General features: G+C 35.5%; 1 protein-coding gene across 1 annotated transcript in view; it reads left to right on the top strand.

Annotated features, from left to right (window-relative positions):
• The window catches only part of LOC123252240 (sodium/hydrogen exchanger 9B1-like), an 84,140-nt gene that overhangs the window by 60,703 nt on the left and 4,634 nt on the right, over window positions 1–18,803 (top strand). Inside the window, exons 8-9 of the mRNA XM_044681630.1 lie at window positions 1,685–1,793; window positions 16,124–16,260. Coding sequence (XP_044537565.1) covers window positions 1,685–1,793; window positions 16,124–16,260 — 246 coding nt within the window. The remainder of the gene's footprint in view (window positions 1–1,684; window positions 1,794–16,123; window positions 16,261–18,803) is intronic.

The raw sequence follows: 18,803 nt of genomic DNA, 5'->3' as shown, positions 1-18,803 counted from the left end.
GCTGAAGCTTGGAAAAGTGCTTCCTTCACCATAGGAAAGGAGCCCACTTGTAATAGTTTTTTAAGTTAAAAGACAAGAAAAAGTCTGGAAAAAAAAAAAGAAACTCAAGATAGAAAGTTATTTTGGTGACAGGATGAAACACAAACTCAGAAGAAAACAAAGTCAATACTGGTATATCCAAGGCCTCCAAGAAATATATGAATTGAAAATCAGTTGAGTGGCTAAGTAGATTGAAAGGCAGGGCCAAAGGTGGGAAGTCCTGGGTTCAAATCTGGCCTCGGACACCTCTCTATCTATGTAACCCTGGAGAACTCACTGACTCCCTACTGCCCTAGGCCTTACCACTCTTCTTCCTTGGAACCAATACACAGTATTGTGTTGGATGGAAGGTAAGGGTTTAAAAGGCAAAAAGAAAAATATGAATTTGTTTCAAGAACAAAAAAGTATTAATCAATTTTAAAAATCAAGTAAGAGATAAAAGAAAAATTAGAAAAAGAAATGAGTGATACAGGAAAAAAATGAAAATCTGCAGCTTGGTAAATGAGGCACAAAAAAATACTAAGGAAAACAAACAAAAAAAAAGATTTGCAAATGATACAAAGCTTTGAGGTTGAGATGGAGAGCAAGTGTGCTTACTTGTCCTTTCCATGAAAAGAACATGATTTTCAAAAATAATAAACAACCTCAAATGATAGGCCAGTTATCCAGTAAAATGAAATTTCATTGAACCTTCTGCATTTTGAATCAAGTCAATAAGCATTGATTAAGCCTACTATGTGCTAGGCACTCTATTAATCACTGAGAGTTGTTAGACAAAAATAATCCCTGTCCTCAAAGAGTTTATATTCTAATGGGAGAAATAACATGCATTCAACTCCTACAAGATAGGGTAAATTGGAAGTGGTTTCAGAAAAAAAGCACTAGTTGGGGGGGAGGGGCCCCTTGAGAGACATGAGAGAAGAAAATGTTTGGAATAACTACCCTGGTAAATGGATTTAGTTGTCAATAAAGGGAGGAGAAAGAGGATTGCCGTGCTGATCTGAGGGCCCAGTTGAGATTAGCTAGCATATTTTTATAGTGGATTCAGTCAATGTGGCTTCCTGAATCCCTCCAACTCAGTTGAGCAGTTCACAAATAGAATTGTAGATAATGGGAATAATCCAGGGTTTGAGTTTGGCAAGGCATGAGCAGCAAGAGGAGAAGGAAAATAAAGGTTCAAGAACAGTGAAACATGTAGAGTTAAACTGATTCACCAAAAGATCAAGATTGAAAAGAGAGGAAAGTGTAACCAGAGCAAAGATGATAGAACTGTGAGAAGAAGGAATTAGAAGTGGCAGGAAGGAAAGAGAACAAAGTTTAGGAGGAATGAAGTAGAGAGAGATGGAAAGATAAGCAATTTTGATCAGTTATGGGAAATTCAGTCTCTCTCTCTCTCTCTCTCTCTCTCTCTCTCTCTCTCTCTCTTTTCCTCCCCACACATACAACACACTTGCCTTTCTTCTAAATCTAGAGCAGTTCAAGAACAAGTCTACTAAGTCATTATTCTGATGCAAATGGACTAGAAAATATTTGCTCTCCCAAACCTGGACTATTTCAAAATTGAGATGTCAGATATTTTCAAAGAAAGAAAATTTTGTTTGAGGTGGTTCAGTTCTCTAACAATTTATATTCCTTTTTCTTATAGGAAAAAGTGCAAAAAATAGTTGCAAAAACATGGGCAGTTTTTCAACCACTTCTTTTTGGCCTGGTTGGAGCCGAGGTGTCTGTTCAAACTCTTGAATCAAATATAATTGGTAAGACATCAGGGGAAAGGAATATTTTAGAAATATTAAATAATACTGCTTTGGAGCTTTTTCCATTGCCCTCCCACTTTTTTCCCCTCATTTTTTAATTTGTCCACAAGTACATGCTTTATCCATCATATTCATTGTGCATATTTGCTTCTTTTTAAGTAATGCTAACAAATCTTGCCTGAAGTATCTAATCTTAATGATCTAGGAAGATAAAATCAGATGCAGTTTCTATCTCTAGATCAGTAATGGCGAACATATGGCACACAGAGAGCTTTCTGTAGATACACGTTGCCACCCCCCCCCCCAAGTTCTTTACAAAAAGGCAGAAGGACTTGGGCAGAGCTGCTCCCTTCCTCCTCTCCAGGGGCACCCCCAGCATGCAGTCTAGGGGTGGCAGGGCATGGTACATGATCTCTAAAAGGATCACCATCACTGTTCTAGGTCATTAAAAAAGCTCAGCTGACATGATAAACATATATTGTTAAAGTTTTTTATTTTCCAAATTACATACAATGACAATTTTCAGCACATGTTTTCTGAAATTATAAATACAAGTTGTCTCTTTTCCTCCTTTCTTTGCCCCCTCCCAGAGATAGTAAGCAATTTGATCTCAGTTATATATGTATTATCTTGCAAAATTTGCTTCCATATTGGTCACTGTCATAAGAGAATAATCATATAAAACCAAAACCCCCAAATAAAAGCACAAACTAAAGTGAAGATAATATGCTTTGATCTGCATTTGGGATAAAAATATCTCTGAGTGGGATAAAATAAACAAAAAACTATCATCCACTCAAGTGAGAGTAGAAGAGATAGAAGTTTATTTTTTCTTTCTCATGAGAAAGGGCAAGTGCCTAGAATAGGACAAATACCATGGCTGGAAGCAAATATGAACATACAGGTTCCTGATACGAGAGCCACCCCCACTCTGTCCAACTCCTATTGTCTGGGGAACAAGACATAATCTACGAGTGAAGTCTACTCCAATCAGAAAACAACAAGATACATAGCATGAACTCAACATGAGCTCCCACCTGTGGGGAATAAGATAAAGAGTGAAGAGAATGTTTCCCTTGTTTGTTGGCCATAACAGGAGTTCTTGAGAGTGAGATAAGGAATCTTCACTGGTCCTAAAATAAGAAGAAAACCTTGAGGTCTCATTCTGCAAGCCTAAGCAGACTTTTGTTTTCATACATTCCATTCCTGGATGGGGGAACAAGATGCTTTACCCTGAGAAGAACACACTTAATTCCCTTTTTATTTCATTCAATCCTTCCTCTTTTCTTTTTTAAGATATTCTTCTCACACCATTGCTGGCCACCAACTTCCATTTATCCAAAATAGTTATCCCCTATAAATCAGAGAAGACCACTTTTAAAATGGCACATAAGCTGTTTTATGAATACCCTTGGCAAACTCCTTTACTAACTTGCCTTTACTGGCTCTTTGTATATAGCAATCAGTAGCATTAAATTTTATATACACTCCTCCTCTCTTCAGCCAGGAGAGAGTCTAGAGCTAATCTATGCAAAATATACAGTCTCCCTCATTTGTGTCATTTGGTCTCCTATTAGCTCCAGGGCTCTAGCCTTTTGGTTAGTGATAATTTTTACTACTGTTTGAAGCCTAATTAATCTATTCAGTAAGTAGATGGGAGTCCTATAACCCCATGTCTCATCTTGGGCCAGGTAGTGGGTCCATAGGCCTGTATAACTCTCCCCAATCACTAGCATCCTGGGTACTGGTGATGCCAGTGTTTATGACACTCCTACTGTTCCAATTTTGAAGTTCATAGAGATCACATGCCATTCCAGTTCTTCCTTGACCCTTAATCCACTTATGGCTATATAGGGAGCAATCAATGGTATCCAAAGTAAGATTAATGAAACTATAGGTCTACAATGGGCTATCACCCACAGGAATCTTGCCTCTGTGATGAATACAGTACCTTCCTTTTCCACATGAGCCAATGGTCAAGTGTGTCTCTCTCTTAGACCAGGGCAGAGTATTGATACCAAAAACTAAAAGAATAAGTGCTCCCTTTATAAACAAATCATGTTCCCACATCCTCACACTCCCTTCTTTTTCTATTTTCTAACTGGACTTCTCTCCTTCCATTTATCAAAAATATTCCCTGACTCTGCCTTAAAGTCTGAAGGGCTAAGCCTTGACTAAAGGTCCCACTCTCCTCTGGACTTTAATTTATTCTCTCTTGTCACCTAATTTTTTGGTAATTATTACCTGTATATTCTCAACTGTCCTTTGAATAAATTCTAAAAAGAGAAGTATTTAAGTGAGGAGTTATTAACAAAGTCCCTAGGGTGCAAAGTAAGAAAAAACAAAGCTGCTCCCATCAAACCATGCAAGTGCTAATGCCCAAGCAAATATAGATCACTGATTAACAAAAGCCCACACACTTAAATTATGTTAACTAGTACTTGATAAATTCCAACTTTCAACTGCTGATTTACTTGGTTGCTTAGGGTATAGAATATTCACACTTTCATTTTACAATTTTCATTATGTTCTGATTTTAGGAATTTGTCATAAAAGGAAAAGGGAAAAAAAGACTATAACCAAATTATCACTGGTTCCTTTAGGTCTAAGCCTTTTTTTAAAAATTAATTAATTTAGAATATTTTTCCATGGTTACATGATTCATATTCTTTTCCTCCCTTCCTCCCTACCCCCTCCCATAGTCAATGAGCAATTCATCTGGGTTTTATATGTATCATTGATCAAGACCATATTATTATTATTATTTAGTGATTATTTAGAGTCTACATCCCCAATCATATCCCCATTGAACCATATGATCAAGGAAATGTTTTTCTTCTGTATTTCTACTTCCACAGTTCTCTCTCTGATTATGGATAGCGTTCTTTCTCATAAGTCCCTCAGAATTGTCCTGGATCATTGCATTGCTGCTAGTAGAGAAGTCTGTTATGTTCGATTGTGCTACAGTGTATTAGTCTCTGTGTATCATGTTCTCTGGTTCTGCTCTTTTTTTTTTTAAACCCTTGTACTTCGGTGTATTTTCTCATAGGTGGAAGAGTAGTAAGGGTGGGCAATGGGGGTCAAGTGACTTGCCCAGGGTCACACAGCTGGAAGTGGCTGAGGCCGGGTTCCAGGCCTAACTCTCACTCCACTGAGCTACCCAGCTGCCCCCTCTGGTTCTGCTCTTTTTGCTCTGTATCAATTCCAGTTCACATGGAATTCCAGTTCGTTACTCCTTTTGTAGGCTTAAGCCTTTAAAGGCACATCTGACTTATCTGACCATCTGACTTCAGGTATGGGTCAGAGCTATCAATCACTCCGGCAATAACCATTTCAGTCAGGAATCATCAAAATTAGATGGGCCCTATCAACTCAGAAGCTGAGATTGTCCTTTCAACTTCTATAAGGACCTTTCCCTGTAACAATTCATATTCCTCTGAGTGCCTTGTCGTTTTTCTCTTGAATGGTGGATCAATCATCAGACAGCTATCCCTGAATTCCAAACTCAAGTTGAGATCCTCAAATGACAAATCTCACCTATTGCAGTTTAGAGATGAAAAGCTTACATTCTCAGTAATCCAATTCCACTGTCTTGAAATTCCATTCCCAAACAAACCTTTTGTTTTATAGGGCTGATTACTTTGCCCACACTAATGACTTCTTAAAGCCTTACAAGTTTACAAATAAAATGTTTTTCTCTTTTAACTTTCCCATACAGTAAATACAAATTCTCTATTTTCTTTATCCTTTCTCTCACTATGTTAGCCCTCACAGATTCTCATTACTCTACAATAGATCTAACTGAAAGGATTTTATCCCAAACTATTACAATATATTTACTTTTCTAAGAGTCTTCAGGGCCATAAGCTAGCCCTTCTTTTTATTCCTAAAAATTTTCCTTTTTATAGTTCAGAAACAAGATAGTTCTTGAATTTCAATGAAGACAATTGCAGATTTAAATAGGAGACTCATACTTTACAGAAAATAAGATTTGATTCCAGTTAAACTTTATACCTTATCATTTTCCTTGAGCCAGAAAAAATCTGCAGGCAGTTTAATTTCTTAGTAGCACTATCTCAAATTTGTCTTTCTATGATTTATGATGGCTCAATTTCCCAGTGGTTTGCTATACTAGGAAATGAGGAAAATACTCACAATTAATTTAAAACATTGCTAATAGCTTCAAAACATTTGCTCTTTCCCCTTCAAACCCTGTGCTCAAAGCAGATTACAAAGTCTTTTTGTCTTAATTCCTCATATTTAACTTTCAAATGGACTTTGAATAAAGTTCCTTTTCTTTCCTATTCTAATTCAACACTCCTCTTTCTTTTCACCACAACCATAATTTAAATAAACCTCACTCCACCAAGTGCTATTTTTATCTAATTAATAACTCAAAAAAATCCATATTCTTCTTCTTAAAGATTGTATCATTTAGGGGGGCAGCTGGGTAGCTCAGTGGAGTGAGAGTCAGGCCTAGAGATGGGAGGTCCTAGTCAGGCCTAGAGACAGGAGGTCCTAGGTTCAAACCTGGCCTCAGCCACTTCCCAGCTGTGTGACCCTGGGCAAGTCACTTGACCCCCATTGCCCACCCTTACCAATCTTCCACTTATGAGACAATACACCGAAGTACAAGGGTTTAAAAAAAATATTAAAAAAAAAGATTGTATCATTTAAACACTGTATCAGCACATTGTTTTATCTAATTCACTTCAGATATTAATTTAGTCCATAGTAAAAATCTGTAAATCATTTATGATTAAACAAAAATCCATGATGCATGCTGATTGCATTGGTCACACATTTACATTCAAACAATGAAACCATTCTTATCCTAAAAGTACCTTTTTTAGTAGCAATCTATATAGCACTTAGCCATATTTCATAAAGCATTTCACAGCATTCTGAAGTCCTATTAGATGTTCCATCTCAAAGTTGCAGATTTGGAACATTTTCCTTCACAATGCTCATAACACTTTTCCTAGACTTTGAAAAGTCTTAGTGCTTGATCACCTCTTTCTTCTATAAAACTGGTACTATTTTTGATACTATAAGTTATTGAATCATTGCATTTCATTGAACAGTCAGTAACTCAAGTTTGCTTCTCATCTATTTACTGTCTAGCTGTTTGTTGGCCTCAGAAAAACCTTTCTCTGACAAAAAGGCTTGCCTAACTATTTTCAAGTTTAAGAAAGACATTAGTCAATTCTCAACTTTAATTTACTATGATGAAAACCATTCATGGTATGTTTAAAAGTCCAAATCATTTAACCATTTTATTCTCTTCAAATAAAAAAAAACCAACCTTCTGTTATTATATATAACCTGACAGGCAATTTGCAGTACTGAATCCTGAACTTTATATTCAGACTGAAACGTCACTGAGTTCAACAAGGACAAATGAGAATTAGGATGTTATTTTTCAAAGCCACATATATACATATTTTAACCTTAAATTAAGAACTGTTTAAGAATCCATATGAGAGATTAAATATTTCTTTTGTCAAACAATTAGTTTCCATTATACTATCACTCTTCGCAACTCCCCCCCCCCCTCAGCAGAGAAGAAAGGGGGGAGGTTTCAAACAGTTCTTTTTACTTGCCATCAATCAGAGAGTAAAACTAAATAAATAATTCCTTTTCACTTGTTAAGCTATCTCAGAGTTTAAGGAACTCAAAATTGAGGGATTTTCAGCTTCACACATAAGTTCTTTTTATGCCCTTATTTCATTTTCCTATCCTCCAAACATCCCCCAATATTCAGGAATGCAAGGAAGGAGATAGCAGACTAACTTACAACACATTAATCACATAGAGTTTTTCCATAATCCCAGCTTGTTTGCTCAGATATACAGAGACAGACAAATAGTTCAATAAACTTTGCTTCAGGTTTAAGGCAGTATCAAGGAGTCCCTTCCCCCCACATACTATTCTGAGTGCTCATCTTCAACCCCTCACAACAGGATCTTCAGGAGCAAGAGATGGGGCTTGGTTTTTTGTGGTTTTTTTTTCCCTACACTAATGACCATTTGGTGTTACAAAAGAAAATCATTCATTTCTTTTCCCTCTTTCCTTTATACTTTGGAGATCATTCCAATTCTCTAAACTTAAGTAACTCTGGTAAATTCTTATTCCTATTATTTCTTTGAACTTTCTTGGCCTATCCCAGATCTTTACCTATCAAAAATCAGGATGTATAAACCTTGCTAGAAATCAAGATATCTCAACCCTGTTAAGATTTTCCCAATTTCAGGGTGTCTCAGACTAGCCAAAAAAATTTAAGATGTCTCAACCGTGCAAAATTCAAGAGTTTCAACCCTACAAAATCTTAGCAGGTTTGGGATATCTGAGGGCTATTGGCACTCAATCTAATCTGATCAAGAACACACACACACACACACACACACACACACACACACACACACACTGCTCTGTTCTGCCCCTCAGGATCTCACTTACAATACAGAGGGACCTTCCAGAGGTTCAGGTGGTTCCTACTTTGGTTTAAACCAAGTTCCTCCTCTATCTCGGCCTGTGCACACAAATTTACATAATCCTTGTCATAGCTCCTCAGTCCAGACCTTCCCTGCTTTCTACTCTAACTCTCATCCCTTTAGGGTTTAGAGACAGGCAGAGGCTCTCTGGGCAGTCCCTTCCTCCAAGAGCTACGGAAAATGACTGGTAGGGTGTGCTTGCCCATCAAGGGAATTGAGGGTCTCACCACCATTCCAGAATATCCTGGACAATGCACCAACTATGTGTAATTTAAAAAAAAAATCTGCCACCCACTCAAATTACAATTACAAACCTGGAGTCAAAAAAGTGAGAGTAGAAGAGACTGAAGTTTATTTCTTCTTTTTCATGAGAAATGGCAAGTGCTTAGGATAGGCCAAATGCCATAGTTGGGAGCAGATACAAATATTATATATGTTCCTGATGCAAGAGCCACCCCAACTCTGTTCAACTCCTATTGTCTGGGGAACAAGATTTATAATCCAGGAACAAAGTCTACCCCAATCAGAAAACAGCAAGATGCATAGCATGAGCTCATCATGAGTTCCCACTTGGGCTGGATAAGGTTAGGAGTAAAGAGGCTGTTTTCCTCGTTTCTTGAGAGTGAGATAGTCTTCACTGGCCCTAAAATAACAAGACATACTCAAAGTCTCATTCTGCAAGCCTAAGCAAACTTTTCTTTTTTACACATTCTTTTCCTGGAGAGGGGAGCAAGATATGGATACTTTATCCTAAGAAGAACACACTTAATTCCCTTTTTATTTCACTCATCTCCAACAGTTCTGTCTCTGGAAGTGGATAGCATTCTTTGTCTTAAGTCCTTCAGAATTGTCCCAGATCATTGTATTACGAGAGTACTAGTCTTTCACAGTTAATCATTGTACCATGTTACTGTTACTGTGCACAATGTTCTTCCAGCTCTGCTTATTTTACAAACTGTGTCAGTTCAGGTAGGTCTTTCCAGATTTTTCTGAAATCATCCTACACATCATTCCTTTATAGTACAATACTATTCCATCATCATCAAATACCACAATTTGTTTAACCATTTCCTAGTTGATGGACTTCCCTTTAATTTCCAAGTCTTCCATCACAAAAAGAGCTGCCATAAACATTTTTGTACAAGTAGGTCATTTCCTGAGTTTTATAGTTCTTTTGGCATAATTCTAAATAGCCCTCCAGAATAGTTGGATCATTTCACAACTTTGCCAATAATGTATTAGTTTACCAATTTTGCTAAATCCCCTCCAATATTTATCACTTTTTTTTTACTATCATTTTGGTCAATTTGATGGGTGTGAGGTGGTACCTCAGATTTGTTTTAATTTGCATTTCTTTAATCCAGTGGTTTAGAACATTTTTTCATAAAATTACTGATATCTTTGATTTCTACCATTTGTCAATTGGAGAATGACTTGTGTTCTTGTAAATTTGACTCAGTTCTCTATATATTTGAGAAATGAGACCTTTATCAGAGAATATGCTGTAAAAATGTTTTCCAGGTTTATTTTTCTTCTAATCTTGGTTGCATTGGTTTTGTTTGTACAAAAATGTTTTATTTTAATATAATCAAAATTATTCATTTTATATCTCAATGTTCTTAATCTCTTGTTTAGACATAAATTCTTCCCTTCTCTTTAGATCTGATAGGTAAACAACTCTTTGCTCCCTCAATTTGATTATGGTATTACCCTTTATGTCTAACTTTGATCTTATCTTGGTATAGAGTGTGAGATACTGGTCTTTACTTAGTTTCTGCCATACTATTTTCCAGTTTTTCCAGCAGTTTTTGTCAAATAATGATTTCTGTTAGAAGTTATTTTCTTTCTCTCCAGTGTCACCTTTTTTAAACATCATCTTTCAGTGACCTGGAGGTCAAATATCACTGAGTAAATTTAGGTATAGATGAGCCTCAGAAGAGGAAGTTAAAGAACAAGGAACCAGTGAGACAGGAAGCTGATTCCACAGGACTATCCCCCTGGGTGGTCCAGGCAAATTAAGAAACTATGATTGGTTCCTGAGATGTGATGTGTGAGATTTAGTAGGTGGAGAAAAAAGCTTATAAATTCAGACCAGGAGCCAGTCTTGGTCTTTGGCATGTGTGTGGAGTAGCAGAGGGGACCTTTGCTGGGTTGTGGCTACAGTCCCATTATGGCATCAGTAGATTAGAAAGATTAAGTACTTCTCTACCTCTCTCCTACTTTTTACTCTCTTTCCTACTACTACTACTTTTGATTTAATAAAGTTATTAACCAGCCTCATAATTTTAAATATTATAGTTTTTATCCCCAAAGCTAGGATCTTTGGGTTCATCAAACACTAAATTGCTAAGGTCAATTTATTCCTATCTCTTGTGTATCTAATCTATTCCACTGATCCACCATTCTATTTTTTAGCCAATTCCAAACTTTTTAGAGGATTACTGCTTATCATTCAATTTGAGATCTGGTACCAATAGGTCACCTTTCTTCACCTTATATTTTTCATTAATTCCCTTGATAGTCTTGATCTTTTGTCCTTCTAGAACAATATCATTATTATTTTTTCTAGTTCTTTATTACAATTTTTGGTAGTTCAATTAGTATGATAATTTAGTTAGAATTTAGTTAGAATTATCATTTTTATTAGCTCAACAGGCCTATTCATAAGCAATTAATATTTTTCCAATTGTTTAGATCTAAGTTTCTTAACATGAAAAGTATTTTGTAATTATGTTTATATGATTCCTGTTTGTCTTGGTAAGTATATTCCCTAGGTATTTTTGTCTAGAGTTACTTTAAATGCTGCTGGACTTTGTTGATAATATATAGAAATTCTGATGATTTATGCAGATTTATTTTATATCCTACAACTTTACCAAAGCTATTATTTCAACTAGTTTTTAGTTAATTCCCTAGGATATATATCATAATAAAATCTGCAAAGAGTGATAGTTGTTTCCTCATTGCCTACTTTCATTTCTTCAATTTCTTTTTCTTCTTATTGCTAAAGCTAACATTTCTAATATAATATTATATATTAGTGGTGATGATAGCAATCCTTGCTTCACCCTTGAATTTATTTGGTATTTGGATTAAGCTATTTCTAGCTTAATCCCTTTATAGATGCAATTTTTTGATGATTTTATATAGTTACTACTTATCATTTTAAGGAAAGACACTTTTATTCCTATGCTCTCTAGTGTTTTTAGTAGGAGTGGGTTTTGTATTTTATCAAAGGCTTTTTCTGCATCAATTGAGTTAGTCATGTGATTTGTTGGTTTTGATATGGTCAGTGATAGATTTGTGAGTATTGATATGGTCAATTACGCTGATAGTTTTCCTGGTTCCTGCATTCCTGGTAAAAATTCCCCCCTAGCTAAAGTGAATGATTCCTGCGATATTTGCTGTAGTCTCTTTGCTAGTATTTTATTTAATTTTTTTTGCATCTATGTTCTTTAAGGAAATTGACCTATAATTTTCTTTCTCTGTTTTTGCTCTTCCTGGCTTAGGGATCTGCACCATATTTCTATCATAAAAGGAATTTGGTAAGACTCTTTGCCTATCTTGCCAAATAGTTTATATAGTATTGGGATTAATTGTTCTTTTAAATGTTTGATAGAATTCATTTGTGAATCCATCTGGCCTTGAGGATTTTTTTCTTTTTCTGAGAAGGGATTATTTAAATTTTCTATTTCATCTTTTGTTAATCTGGGCAATTTGTATCTTACATTTTTGTAAATATTCAACCATTTTACTTAGATTATCAGATCCTTTTTTTAAAATTTTTTTAAAATTTTGATCTTGGTCATTTGATTTTCTTTCAAATTAAATTAAGCAATGCTCTATCTATTTTATTTATTTCTTCATAAAACTAACTTATAGTCTTATTAGTTTGATGGTTCTCTTACTTTCAATTTTATTAATTTCTTCTTTAATTTTTGGAATTTCCAATCTGATTTTAATTGAAGATTTTAAATTTGTTTTTTCCTAGTTTTTTTAGTTTCATGCCCAATTCACTGATCTGCTTTTTCTCTATTTTATTGACATATATCTTTAGAGACATGAATTTTCCCCTAAGTACTGCTTTGGCTATAGCCCATAAATTTTCATATGTTATCTCCATATTGTCCTCTTTAATGCAGTGATTTGTTTCTATGATTTTTTCATTGACTCATTCCTTTTTTAGAATTAGATTATTTTATTTCCAATTAATTTTTCATTTTTCTTTCCATGGAACCATATTGATTATAGTTTTTATTGTATTATGATCTGAAAAGGATGCATTTATTATTGCTGCTTTTTTGCATTTGGTTGTGACATTTTTATGTCCTATTACATGATCAGTTTTTGTGGAGGTATCATGTAAAGCTGAGAAGAAGGTATATGCTTTTCTATTTCCATCCAATTTTCTCCAGAGAGCTATAAAATGTAATTTTTCTAAAATTTTAATCACCTCCTTAATTTCATTCTTATTAATTTTTTGATTAGATTTATCTCCTTGTTCTGAGAGGTGAAAGCTAAGGCACCCCATTGGTATAGTTTTACTTGTTATTTCCTCCTGTACCTCATTTAATTTCTTCTTTAAGAATTTAAAGGCTATACAATTTGGTACATACATGTTTAGTGTTACTATTACATCATTGTCTATGGCACCTTTTATCAAGATGTAATTTCCTTATGATGATCAACTGTGAAAGACTTAGCTACTCTTGGTAATACAATGATCTGGAACAATTTTGAAGGACTTATGACAAAGAATATTATCCACCTCTAGGAAAAGAACTTTTGGATTTGAATACAGATCAAAGCTTATTATCTTTCCATTATTTTATTTAAAATTTCATTTGGTGTCTTTGATTTTATATGAACATTCTCTTACAACAATGACCAACATGGAAGTATGTTTTGCATGATAATACATGTATAACTCAGATCAAATTGCTTACCATCTTCAAGAGGGGAAAGGGAAGGGAGTGAGAGAGACAATTTGGATCTTTATAATTTTGGAAAATGTGTGTTACAAATAGTTATTATATGTAATAGGGAAAATAAAAAATCTTTGAATAAAAAATGCAATTACCTTCCTAATCTTTTTAATAAGATCTATTTTTACTTTAGTTGTATCTGAGATCATAATTGCTACCCCTGCTTTTTTTAATTTCAGCTGAAGCATAATAAATTCTGCTCTAACCCTTTACCTTTATTCAGTGTATGTCTCCCTCCTTCAAATGTATTTCTTATAAACAACATATCTGGTTTTTAATCAGCTCTGCTATCTGCTTTCATTTTATGGGTGAGTTCATCCCACTGACATTCACAGTTATGATTACTGTGTATTCCCCTCCATTTTATTTTCCCCTTTTGCTCCTGCTTTTTCTCTCTACTTTCACTCTGTTGCCCCTTACAAGTGTTTTGCTTTTAATAACCTCCTCTTCCTCTTCATTCTCCCTTCTATTACCCCTTACCACCTTTTTTCTTATTCCCCTCCTCCTTCTCTATAGAGTAATACAGGTTTCTATAACCAAATGAGGATGGTTGTTATTCCCTTTCCAAGCCAATTCTGATAAGTATAAGATTTAAGTATTGCCTGTCCTCACCCTCATCCTCCTTTCCACAGTATTAATTTTTATGTGCCTCTTTAGGTAATATTTATCCTCCCCTCCCCCCATCCTACCACTCTCGTCCTTTTTCTCTCAGTGCAATCCTCTTTTTCAACATTATATTTTTACTTTTGGATATCATGTCATCCTCATCAATATACTCCCTCACCATCCATCTATGTATATTCCTTCTATATACCCTAATAATGATAAAACATTTTAAGAGTCACAAATATCACTTTCAATATAGGAATACAAATAATTTGATCTTATTGAATCCCTTAAAATTTCCCTTTCTTATTTCTTTTTTATGCTTCTCTTGAGTTTTGTATTTGGACACCAAATTTTCTTTTTTAGGTCTGGACTTTTCATCAGGAATGCTTGGGAATCTTTGATTTTACTAAATGACCATTTTTCCCCCTGAAAGAATATATTCAGTTTTTCTGGGTAGGTGATTTTTGGTTGTAAATGCTTTTGCCTTCCAGAATATCATATTCCAAGTCCTCTGATCTGTTAATGTAGAAGTTGCTAAGTCTTGTGTAATCCTGACTATGGTTCCATATTTGAATTGTTTTTTTTTCTGGCTCCTTGTAGTATTTTCTCTTTGACCTCAGGGTTCTGGAATTTGGCTACAATATTCCTGGGAGTTGTCATTTGAGGATTTATTTCTGGAGGTGATTTGTGGGATTCTTTTAATATCTATTTTACCCTCTTGTTCAAGAATATCAATTTTCTTTCATAATTTCTTTTAATATGATGTCTTGACTTTTTTATCATAACTTTCAAGTCATCCAATAATTCTTAAATTGTCTCTCCTGGATCTATTTTCCAGATCATTGTTTTCCCAATGAGATGTTTTATTTTTCTTCTATTTTTTCATTAAAATTTTTTTTTGTTTCTTGATGTTTTAAGTCATTAGCTTCCACTTACCCAATTTTAATTTTTACGAAATTATTTTCTTCAGTGAGCTTTTGAACCTCCTTTTCCATTTGGTCAATTTTACTTTTTAATAAACTGTTCCTCATTGGATTTTTGTGCCTCTTTTTCCATTTGTCCAATTCTGCAGCCTGTCCTGTGCTGGGGTTTGAAACCTCCCTGCCAGCTGTGCTAAGGTTTAGAATTTCGAGGGTGGACATAAGGGTGCTCTAATATTGGCTTAGGCATAGTTTCTGGGTCTCAATATTGGCTTAGTCCCAGGTTCACAAGCTCAAGCAGTGGGAGAGGTGGGGGAGGTGCTATTGGCTTTTGCCTGTGCTCCTTGGTGCAGTCTTTCTGTGTGAAATAAGACCCTCTCTGACTATCTTCCAGTTGTTTTCTGCAATAAAATTGCTTCACTCCATCCCCTTGGTCATTCTGTTACTCTAGTATTCATTTTGAAATATTATTTTTTAAATCTTTTTTTTAACCCTTAACTTCTGTGTTAAGTTCCTTGGTGGAAGAGTGGTAAGGGTGGGCAATGGGGGTCAAGTGACTTGCACAGGGTCACACAGCTGGGAAGTGTCTGAGGCTAGATTTGAACCTAGGACCTCCCGTCTCTAGGCCTGACTCTCAATCCACTGAGCTACCCCGCTGCCCCTGAAATGTTATTTTAAGTTTGGTTGAAGAGGATTCTCAGAGAGTTTCAAGCCTCAAACTCCACCATCAAATACCTTTCTTTATATTAAAGCATGGGTGTCTGTTGACATAGAATGGCATACATATTGCCTCTGGTGGTATATGTTATCATAAGTAGATACTACTTTGTTTTTCTTTATTTTTTTAAAACCCTTTTCTTCCATTGTAGAATCAATACTGTTTATTGGTTCCAAGGCAGAAGAGTGGTAAGGGCTAGGCAATGGGGGTTAAGTGACTTGCCCAGGGTCACAGAGCTAGGAATTGTCTGAGGGTAGATTTGAACCCCAAACCTCCCATCTCTAGTCCTGGCTCTCAGTCCACTGAGCTACCCAGTTGCCCTTACATACAACTTTGTATTTCCTCAAGTAAATAATTTTCATCAGAACCAGCAACAATAAGTTTTGTTTTATATTCACATTTTTATTTGTTTTTTTTTTTATTTAAAAAACTAAAGGACTACATGGTGATGTATGAAAATACTTTGAAACATAAAAACCAGAACACAAAACTAAGGTACTATTGCTGTTCTTGGTAATCAGTGACAACTCTGAACTCAGGAAGTCCTTCTTGGCTATATGTTGTCAATTTGAATTGTTAACTCAGGCTTTTTTATTTGTTCTAGGCACCTGTGTTGCCACATTGAGCATGGCATTAATGGTTCGAATTTTGGCCACATACATCTTGGTGTCTTTTGCTGGTTTTTCAATTAAGGAAAAAATATTTGTTGCCCTTTCATGGATACCCAAAGCCACTGTTCAGGTAAGGATGGGAGAGAGCAGTTAATGATCCTAGTTGCTTGTGAATGGTGCTTGGAACTACTAAATTATGGTGACCATTTTGAATTCTATACTAAAAGCCTAATATTCTAATTACAAAGAGAATGGGTACAGCATAATTCAATAGATTCAGAATGACTGGATGGCCAAAGAATGTTTTCTTATAGGTTCAGCATTGACTTAGAAGGAGGACCCTAGTGGATTTTCCCTAGAAATTGGTGTTTAGCCTTCTAGAGCTTATATTTCAGTGATTTGGATAAAATCCTAGATTATAGGCTTATCATCTTCTCAAATGACCTTGAGATGGGATAGGTCCCTGCATCATCACTTATTAGGTATGTCGCAGAGGGGCTAGCATACAGGTAATGCTAATGGCTATTGAGGCTATTAGAACCCTGTGATTCAGTGAATAGTCTTCCAATTTCTGAAATATTTGAAAGAGCCAAGCTACCTAATAATGTTGATATATTCTTTTAATATTTTTACTTTTAAGAGAAAAAGTCTCCTTTTTTGTAAGAGATATTTTACAAAATACTATAAAGTGACACACTTTTTCTTACTTGAGTGTGATTGATTGGGTCACCTGGTATGTTTTGAATGCTTCAGAGTATAATTTTTGTAGAATAACTGCCTTTTATTCCCATTCCCATACCATTCTTCTACTTATATACATTCTTCTAAATAGTGTCTATTACCTGTGTGATCTTGGAAAAGTCATCTAACCTTCCTAGACCTCAATTTACTAATCTACAAACTGAAGGGATTAGAGTAGATGACCCCTGAGGTTACAGCCAATGTAACTTTTCTGATTATTAGCTTTAAGCTTGTTGCTTGATCAATTGGTCCAGTCTGACTCTTTGTGACCCCTTCTGGATTTTCCTTGGCAAAAATACTGGAGTGATTTCCCATTTTCTTCTCCAGCTCACTTTAGATGAGGAAACTGAGGCAAATAAAGTTGTGACTTGTCTACAGTCATACAACTAGTAAATGGCTGAGGCCAGATTTAAACTCATGTACTCTTTACTCCAGGCCTGGCACACTAGCCATCCTGCTACCTAGCTGCCTTAGCCTTAGCAGAGGAGCACAAAAAAGGAGAGGATAGAAAATTTACCAGTGTAGGTACTAGGTTAAATAATGATTCTGGTTGCTCCTAACTCCTGCATAGCACAAACAGATAGTTTAGGGGTAGCTAGATGGCTCAGTGGATAACGAACCTAACCTAGCCTGGAGATGGGAATACCTGGGTTCAAATCTGGTCTCAGACACTTCCTAGCTATGTGAACCTAGGCAAGTTACTTCACCCCAATTGCGTAGCCTTATTGCTCTTCTGCCTTGGAATTGATACTTAATATAAATGCTAAATTAGAAGGTAAGGGTTTTTTAAAAAATTAAAAGGACAAATAGGTAAACTAAAATGTATCCATCATAAAGGCTGATGAATCCAATTATTAGCAAAGTCTAGTAAACTTTTTATCCCTCAATATGGATGAAATAGAGTAGACAAATGGAATCTTTAGATATCTACAAAGCTAGGGCTTTCCCATTCCACTCCAATTCCCATGAAAAAGTAACTAGACAGACTCCTCTTTTTAAAAATTAAAATTCTCTTGAGAATGTATCTTAATTTATAATTATTAACCAAATAATTTTTAAAAGAATTTGGCCCAAACTTAAAGAAAATATAGGTTAAAATTGCTTTTTCATGTAATTGAGTTAAAAATAAAATAGTAGGGGGCAGCTGGGTAGTTCAGTGGATTGAGAGCCAGGCCTAGAGACGGGAGGTCCTAGGTTCAAATCTGACCTCAGACACTTCCCAGCTGTATGACCCTGGGCAAGTCACATGACCCCCATTGCCTACCCTTGCCACTCTTTTGCCTTGGAGCCAATACACAGTATTGACTCCAATACAGAAGGTAAATGAAAAATAAAAAATGAAATAAAATAAAATAAAATAAAATAGTAAACTAAATAATAAATAAATAAATAATTTTTAAAAGCAGATCAAAGAAAGAAAGGCCTCCAGCCACATGTGATTGGCAATTCCCTTATCAAGTCTCCTTGAAGCCCAGGAGCCATGCCCACCCACATCATCTCTCTCTCAATTCTCAACTGAAAAAAGACCCCTCTTCCTCTCTTGGTTACAATTTATATTCCTTATGATGTCCCTTTTCAAAGCCCCTCCAATTGGAAGGCTCTGACCTCATTCTGGGCAAGAGTCAGGTCTTTCACCTAGAGCTCTGATTATCTTGATTGGATTAGAAGATGAGGCAGTTTATAGCTTAATCAAATCAGGATCAATCCAGTCTAATCAAGCTTAATATCAAGATGTTCTGTTTTTAAAATCCAAGGTTAATCTTGAGTACAAAAAAAGAAAGAGAGAGAGAGAGAGAGAGAAAGAGAGAGAGAGACAGAGAGAGAGAGAAAATAAAGAGAAAGAAAGAAAGAAAGAAAGAAAGAAAGAAAGAAAGAAAGAAAGAAAGAGAGAGAGAGAGAGAGAGAGAGAGAGAAAGAAAGAAAGGAAGGAAG

This window comes from Gracilinanus agilis, chromosome 6 (assembly GCF_016433145.1).
Source record: "Gracilinanus agilis isolate LMUSP501 chromosome 6, AgileGrace, whole genome shotgun sequence".
Classification (NCBI taxonomy): domain Eukaryota; kingdom Metazoa; phylum Chordata; class Mammalia; order Didelphimorphia; family Didelphidae; genus Gracilinanus; species Gracilinanus agilis.
This window is presented reverse-complemented; position numbering and strand designations above follow the sequence as displayed.